Here is an 8,430-nt window from a genome sequence, read left to right on the forward strand (position 1 = left end):
GTTTTGAATCCTGTATTAGAAGGTGTCCCTTATCAAGCAGCCAATTTGGGTTCATATATTTAACAAGAACCAAGATAACTTGGAACAAAGTTGAAATTATCACTAAAAAAATGATGAGAGTTACAGTATTCTAAATTAGGCTCCGCCCCTTCTTCCTATTTTTTCTTCTAATTTCATTGATCCCAAATAGGCTCCGCCCCTTTTTTGTTGGCATTGATTGGACATTTATTGTTTTTTTTAACATGGGTTTAAAAGAGACAGAAAAATGAAACTGGGTGGGGTGATTGTGATTGTGGGCGGGGCTTAATTTCGGACACAAAAAAAAAACGAAGAAATAGTGTCAATTTAGAGATGGTTTTCAGCACTGAAAATGGTCCGAAATTGCTCATTTTTTCTGGAATTTTCAGACAAATTTCAGCAAGAAAAATTTTCAGCCAATTTTTTCAGCGCCAAATAGAATATATATACACAAGAGGACGAAACGAAAAAACATCGAAAAACTACCGTATTCTTTAAAGGGAGACGAGAGGGTGTGGGCGGGATCGAGAGAAAGAGACAGAGAGAGAGAGACGCAGAGAAAAAGCGAAAAAATTTGAAATTTCAAATTTTTTGATTCTAAAGAGGAAAGAGAGAGAGAAAATTAAAAATTTTGAAAAAAAAATTTTTTTTGAATTTTTGAAATTTCTGAAAATCAAAATTTTGTCTGAAAATCTCATTTTCTATATCAAAATTTCGTGAAAATCTCGATTTTCAGCTCACTTTCAGTCGAAAAAGCTCGAAAAAACCTTCTGAAAATCGCTGAAAACCGTCTAAAAATGCGGAAAACAGCAAAAAAAAATCGAAAAATCGAAAAATTTTAAGACTTCAGCTTTTTTCGATTTTCAGCCAAATTTTCAGATTTCCAGCCAGAATTTCAGCATTTCTAGATCGAAATTTCGTGGAAAACTCGATTTTCAGGCGATTTTCCGTCGAAAATGATCGAAAGTTTCAGAAAAATCGAAAAACAATTTTTTCAGATTTTCAGACAAATTTTCAAATTTTCAGCCAAAAAAAAATTTTTTTCAAAAATCAAAAATTTCCAAAAAAGACAAAAGAAATTAACAGATGCGAATGATCAATTATCGATTATTTATGCATTCGATCCGCTGGCTCCGCCCTCATCCATACGCTCGTCGTCGTCGGCGGCAGCCGAGGCTCCGCCCCCTCCGGAAGATCCATTTGAGGTTGGAATCTCTTCGGGATCCACGTCACCACCGCCGTCCTTCATCACCGCGTCGCCCTCGTTCTCGCCGAAATTGAGCCATGACTGCAAAAATCGATATTTTTTTAAAATTTGAGGAAAATTGAGCAATTTAAGCCTATTTTCAGCCGAATTTTCAGACATTTTTTGAAGCTGAAAATCGTCTGTATAATTTCTCGTAACCATTTAGCTTTGAAAATTGGCTGAAATTTCAAAAAAAAATCCAGAGAGAATGAGCCATTTTGGACGATTTTCAGCCGATTTTAAGCCTATTTTTGACCATTTACAGCCAAATTACAGCCAAATTTTCAGTCAAATTCCAGAAAAAAGTCATTCTGGACGTTTTTTGCTCCTTTTAGCTCATTTTGGCAAAATTTCGGTCAAATTTTCAGCCAAATTCTAAGAAAAAGAGCCATTTTCAGCCGATTTTAGTCTGAAAATCGAGAAAAAATCTGAAATTTTTTCTGAAAATTCACTTCTTCAAAATTTCAGTCAAATTTTCAGCTAAATTCTTGAAAAAAAAACGAGCAATTTCGGACGATTTTCAGCCGATTTTAAGCCTATTTTTAGCAATTTTCAGCCAAATTTTTAGCCAAATTCTTTAAAAAAAGCCATTCTGGACGATTTTTGAGCATTTTCAGCTCATTTTGGCAAAATTTCAGCCGAATTTTCAGCTTAAAATGGTTTAAATTCGCCTAAAATCGGCTCAAATTGCTCATTTTCAGCCAAATTCTAAGAAAAAGAGCCATACTGGACGATTTTCGGCCATTTTCAGCCATTTTCAAGCAATTTGACTCATTTTGGCTCATTTTCAGCCAATTTTCAGGCAAATTTCCAGTCAAAATTTTCAGGAAAAAGAGGCGTTTTGGCCGATTTTTGAGCATTTTCAGACAAAAATAGGCCTAAAATGAGCTGAAATTGCTCATTTTTAGGAGAATTTCAGCCAAAATTTCAGTCAAATTGTACTCATGATGTTTTCAGACAAATTTTCAGCATTTTCAGCCGAAATCTCACCTGCTCGACAATCTGCTGAACCCGTTTCTCGTACTCTCGTCGATTCTCCTGGTAGAGTTGGGCGGCGAGCGAATTCGCCGGCGAGTTGGGATTCGGCTCGTCCAGCAAGGATTGAATCGACGTCAGGATTGCCGCCACGTCATATGTTGGAGACCATCGGTTCTGGAAATGGAAAAAAAATCGATAATTTCAGGGCTATGTTTTTGGCTGAAAATCAAGCTTAAAACGGTCCAAAAAGCCTAAAAAATGACGAAATTTAGCCATTCAGGGTTCAAACAGTCCGAACTAGACCTTAAAAGCTTGAATTTGCTGGAAAATTCTCGGAAAATGAATCAAAATGGCCCAAAATAGGCCTAAAACGGCTGAAAATGGCCTGAAATCGAAAAATTGCAAAGTTTTCCAATTTCGATAAAAATCGATATGACGGCCTAAAATGGTCTAAAAATCAATATTCTGAAATTTTTTAAAGAAAATTCCAAAAATTGAAAAAAAAAAATTTTTTTCAATTTTTGGAATATTTGAATTTTTCAGAATATTGATTTTTAGACCATTTCAGGCCGTCATATCAATGTTTATCAAAATTGGACCATTTTGAAATTTTTCGAAAAAAATTTTTTTCTAGAATTTTTCAAAAAAAATTTTTTTTCAATTTTTGAAATTTTGGAAATTTTTTTTCGGAATATTGATTTTCAGACCATTTTAGGCCGTCATATCAATTTTTATCAGAATCGGACCATTTTGAAAATTTTCGATTTTAGGCCATTTTCAGCCGTTTTAGGCCAATTTTGGCTTAGTTTGGCTCATTTTTGGAGCATTTTTCAGCAATTTTAATCGTTTAAAGTCTATTTTGAACACTTTAAACCCATTTTTCAGTCAAAAAAGAGGTATTTACCTGAAGAATGTCGAGACAAATCGAACCGTCAGCGTAGACATTGGGATGGAACATTTTGGAGATAAATTTCACCGTCGGCGGCTTATTCGGGTACTCTTCGGAGAATTCCAGCGATAATTTAAAGGTACCGTCCTCGAATGGCGTCTCCTGGGGTCCGAAAATGATCGCTTCCCATTGGAGAATGTTGTCTTCTGTTGGGGCTCCCGACACGCCTGCTGGTGGGTCTTCCTGCAAAAAATAAGGATGAGCAATCAGGGAATTTGCAGTTTTAGGCCAATTTTCGGTCATTTTTGAGCGTTTTCAGACCAATTTAGACCTATTTTCAGCTATTTTGGACCATTTTCGGCCTTTTTAGGGGCATTTTAGGCCTATTTTAAGCCACTTTTCAGTTATAATTATTTCTGTGCTAAAACTAATGCTGAGCAATCTGTAGCTTTCGAAAATTGGCCAGAATTTGGGGATTAGGGTCAATTTTTGGTCATTTTGAGCCAAATTTAAGCTATTTTGAATCATTTTCAGCGCTAATTTAGTGGTAAACCTAAGAATGAGCAATCGACCGGTTTAGAACCAAAATGAGGTTTTTTGACCATTTTTAGCCTATTTAGCTCTATTTTCAGCTATTTTGGACCATTTTAACTCCATTTTTGTGGTAAAAATTGCTAAAATTAATGCTGAGCAATCTATCCATTTCTGACATTTTTGGACTGATTCTAGGCAATTTTTTCCCAGAAAATGAGCGATATGGTCGAAATTCTGATTTTTCAGCGCCAAAAAATGGGGCGGGGCCTAAAAAATGGAAATCCCAAAAATCGATTTTCAAGAAAAAAAGGGGTGGAGCCTAGTTTCAGCTTTTCTAGAGCAAAATTTTGCGGTGATTCTGATTTTCAGCTTTTATGTCTAAAAACATTGAAAAATCCAGAAAAATCGAAAAAAAAAGGTTTCAGCCAAAACAATTTTTGGCTGAAAGTCTGAAAATATCTGAAAATCAAGTTGAAAACTTCTGAAAATTGCTGAAAACCGTCTAAAAATGCTGGAAATCGCTAAAAAATCAAAAAAAAATCGACAATTTTAAATTTTCAGATTTTTCAGATTTCCAGCCAAAAAATTTCAGACTTTCTGGGACTGAAATTTCATGAAAATCTCGATTTTTAGGCCATTTTTGGTCTAAAAACATTGGAAAATCCAGAAAAATCGAAAAAAAAATTCAGATTTTCAGCCAAATTTAAAATTTTCAGATTTTTTCATAAAAAATCACCTGAAGCTTCTTGAAATCTCTCATCAAACGTCTACGGCTTGGCGTGGTCATATCGATATCCTAGCTGAAATTTTGAAAAATTTGCTAATTTTCAGCCAAAAATGGATTTTCAGCTAAAAAATCAATAAAAATCTGAAGATAAAAAATCAAAGATATCAGATTAGCGTATTGGAAAGAACGCAATAGAAAATCGACAAAAAATGAAGAAATTAATAAAAAAAATTTTTTTTTGAAAATTTCAGAAAAATCAAAAAATTCAAATTTTCAGAAAAATCGATAAATCAATAAATTATTGAATCGACGTCTCCAGAATGGCTCCGATTTGTAGTAGTTCCTGGATTTCGGAATTCGTCGATAGCCAGCCTTCCTGAAATTAGAATTTTAGGCATTTTTAGGCAAAATTTAGGTCAATTTTAGGCATTTTTAGCCGATCTAAGGCCTATTTTAGGCAAATTTCAGGCATTTTAAGGCAATTCAGGCATATTTTAAGCCAATTGTTGCAATTTTAGAGAAATTTCAGGCATTTCTAGGCATATTAGAAGTCTATTTTAGGCTTATTTTCAGCTAATTTGAGTCAATTTTAGCAATTTTAAGCCTATTTTGAGCCTATTTTAGACGAATTTCAGGCATTTTTAGCCATTTTAGGCGTTTTTAAGGCAAATTTCAGGCATTTTAAGCCTATTTCAGGCATTTTTAGCTCAATTTTTGGCATTTTCAGCCAATTTTAGGCATTTTTAGACCAATTTGAGGCTTTTTCAGGCAAATTTCAGGCTTTGTAGGCATATTCCAGGCCAAATTTCAGGCATTTTAAGCCAAGTCTAAGCCTTTTTAAGCATATTTTAAGGCATATTTCACGTCTATTTTGGACAATTTGAAGCCAATTTTAGGCGTTTTAGGCCTATTTCGGCTTGATTTAGGCCGATTTTAGGCCTATTTTGAGCTATTTCGGGCCGTTTTCAATGATTTTTGGGACATGTTGAGCCGATTTTCAGCCATTTTCAGCCAAAAACTCACCTTTTTACAGTAATCATTGAATCGATGCATGCGTGCCAACAAATCCATGAGTCTCTGCCCGTTCTCCTTCTTCTTTTTCTCCATTATCTCCACCATTCGCTGCATTTCAGCACCACCGTCTTCGTCATTGAATATCACGTCTCCAGTCACACTGAAAATAGAGGAAATGAACAATTTTTGGCTGAAAATTGCCATTTTTAGAGTCAAAAATGACTGAAAATTGACTTTTAAGGATGAAAATTTGTTGAAAATGGCGATTTTTGAGTCAAAAATTGAGTTTTCCTAGCAAAAATGGCTGAAAATTTCGATTTTTAGGGTCTAAAATGTCTGAAAAATCGACTTTTCTAGCTGAATATTGACTGAAAATTGCAATTTTTGAGTCAAAAATTCAGTTTTCCCAGCAAAAAAAATACAAAAATTGATGAAAATTGACTGAAAATGAACAAAAATCAGCCAAAATCGCTCGTTTTTTGCCGGAAATTTCAATTTGAAAGTGTCAAAAATCGATTTTTCAGCCAAAAAACCAAATTTCTAGCTGAAAATAGCTAAAAATCTACCGTTTTCGGGGTCAAACAGTGCTAGAAAATAGATTTTTAGCTAAAAAAAATGAGATTTCGAGCTGAGAATTTCAGATTTCAGCGCACAAAAATCGATTTTCCAGCGTTTCTAGGCTTGAAAATACTCCAAAAATCGATTTTTTCAGCCAAAATATTTTCAGGCAAAAATGCACTTTTTCTCTCTCAAACTCACACTTCAACCTCCTCTCCCAACAACTCGTCTCGATTATTATTGCTCAGCTTTCCGTGATGGTGATGATGATCGTCGACGACGACGACGGGTTGTTCGATCTGTGAAGAAAATCGATTTTAGAGATTTTTGGGTCTGAAAATCCCATTTTTGACTAAAAATGAGCCAAAATTTTGGTTTTTTTCAGCCGAAAATGTGATTTTCAGCTAGATGTTCGGCTTAAAATCGGTCAAAAATTCAATTTTTAAGCAATTTTAAACCTGAAAATACGATTTTCAGATATATTTGTCAAAAACCCCCCGATTTTCAGCATAATTTTCATATGAAAATTGCAGTTTTTGGCTCGAAAAATCATTTTCAGACCGATTTTTTGATCTGAAATTCATGTTTTGGACTCAAAATTAACAATTTTCATGCTGGAAAATTGATTTTTCAGCTTTTTCAGCTTCAAAATTCATGAAAATCGATTTTTTTAGACAATTTCAGACATATTTTGAGCTGAAATTCACGATTTTTGGGTCAATTTTCAGTCAAAATTTCAGATTTTTGGTCATTTCCCACCGAAAATGCTTGAAAATTTCAATTTTTAGGGCAGCTTTTGACCGAAATTCTCGATTTTTGAATAGTTTTTGGATGAAAATCCCGTTTCCAGACGAATTTCTAGCTGGAATTCACGATTTTTTGGTCATTTTAGCTCAAAATTTTAGATTTTTCGGTGATTATTGGCTCAAAACCTCAATTTTTGGAGTTATTTTCAGCCGAAATTTCAGATTTTTCGTTGATTTTTGGCTGAAATTTTCGATTTTCGGGTTAATTTTCAGTCAAAATTTCAAATTTCTTGTTGATTGTTGGCCCAAAATCTCGATGTTTGGGGTGATTTTCAGCCGAAAGTTCAGATCTTTTGCTTATTTTTGACTGAAAATCCCGTTTCCAGACCAACTTCTAGCTGAAATTCATGATTTTTGAGACAATTTAGCTCAAAATTTCAGATTTTCAGGTCATTTTGGGACTTACAAAAGTGGGAAACCCGGTATTTCGATAGGAATACGAAACGATGGCCAAATTCCGGTTAACCAGATGGGCTGCGACTTCCGACGGACACGTTTCCAGACACTTCAGCTGATAGATCTTTCGAACGAATCCAAACGAGGAGCTGTACTTTTGACCATTGTAACGGCGACATGTGATCTGGAATTTAAGAAAAGGCTAAAAAGTGGCTGAAAATCGCTAGAAAATGGTCAAAAATGGGGTTAAAAACTCTGCAATTCATATTTTTGACTTGAAAATTTTGTCAAAATAGGCTGAAATTGGCTGAAAATCACAAGGAAATAGTCAAAAAAAAATGGCTGAAAATGGACTAGTGGTTTGAGACTGAGAAGTATTGTCCGGTTGTCTAGAAACCGCTGAATTTGGGCTCCAAATTGCTGAAAATGATCGAAAAATCAAGAAAAAAATTTGGCTGAAAAGTCCAAAAAATGCTGAAAATTCCAGATTTTCAGCCATTTTTCAATCATTTTCAGCTATCATCTGGAACAGCTGCCAACCCGAAAATTTCAAAAAAAAAAAGACAAAAAAAAAAATAATAATAACACCTCGATGATCTTCTCTCTTTCAGAAAGGGGAACTTTACACTCCATCTCTCTTTTTCTCGGCGTCTCCTCAATTTCAGATAATCTCTCGCTTTTTTGAAAAAAAAAAGAAAATCACGTGAGCTTCCTTCTCTCCAGTTTTCAGGTGATTCGTTTTTTTCTTCTTCTTCAGGTAGCAGCTGTTTTTTCAGACATTCTTTTTGGCTGAAAATAGGCTGAAAATGGTCAAACTATCGTTTGCAAAACGCTGAAAATGGCGCCAAAATGACCCAAAAATCACGAAAATCGGCTAATTTTGAGCCAAAATCTGTGAAAAATGAGCAATTTTGAGCTGAAAAGTGCTGTCAAATGAGCCAAAATGACCCAAAAATTGTGAAAATTGGCTTATTTTGATCTGAAAATCTACGAAAAATACCGTAAAACCTCTAATAGAACGACACCCNTNTTCTTTCCTTTGTTCGTTCGGGAAACAATTGCATTCACTGTTTAGACAAAAGAAACAATTGAATATATATCCTGTTCTTTATCACTCGAACGGTTTTTATCTAACGAGATTTACACACACCCTATCGAAAAAACTGGCAATGATACTTCCTCTCTCTCTCTTCATTGATTCTACTTCCCCACCATTCAATGTTACATTTTGTTTCCAGAGATATCGGAAAATCGGACAAACGTC

The 8,430-nt window shown here is 34.6% G+C and overlaps 3 protein-coding genes across 3 annotated transcripts in view; all 3 read right to left on the minus strand.

The window, feature by feature from the left end:
- Positions 1-1,129: 1,129 nt before the first annotated feature.
- Cbr-ubc-1 lies at positions 1,130-4,452 on the minus strand (the record flags this gene model as incomplete). Its single annotated transcript, XM_002648297.1, has 4 exons — positions 1,130-1,306; positions 2,255-2,416; positions 3,147-3,374; positions 4,402-4,452. The coding sequence occupies 4 exons, from the start codon at positions 4,450-4,452 to the stop codon at positions 1,130-1,132; spliced, it is 618 nt and encodes a 205-aa protein (XP_002648343.1).
- Positions 4,453-4,690: 238 nt separating this feature from the next.
- On the minus strand, positions 4,691-6,263 carry CBG24536 (the record flags this gene model as incomplete). The annotated part of the gene is made up of 3 exons (XM_002648298.1): positions 4,691-4,768; positions 5,416-5,596; positions 6,166-6,263. Coding segments are annotated over 3 exons (357 nt in total), but the record flags the coding sequence as incomplete, so codon positions are not given.
- A 968-nt stretch (positions 6,264-7,231) lies between these two features.
- Positions 7,232-8,430, minus strand: part of CBG24537 — a gene marked incomplete at both ends in the record, with an annotated part of 4,582 nt that continues 3,383 nt past the window's right edge. Inside the window, 3 exons of the mRNA XM_002648299.1 lie at positions 7,232-7,350; positions 7,870-7,966; positions 8,317-8,430. Of these exons, the coding sequence (XP_002648345.1) occupies positions 7,232-7,350; positions 7,870-7,966; positions 8,317-8,430 (330 nt within the window). The remainder of the gene's footprint in view (positions 7,351-7,869; positions 7,967-8,316) is intronic.

The sequence above is a fragment of the Caenorhabditis briggsae genome (genome assembly GCF_000004555.2).
Source record: "Caenorhabditis briggsae complete genome, chrIV, whole genome shotgun sequence".
Classification (NCBI taxonomy): Eukaryota; Metazoa; Nematoda; class Chromadorea; order Rhabditida; family Rhabditidae; genus Caenorhabditis; species Caenorhabditis briggsae.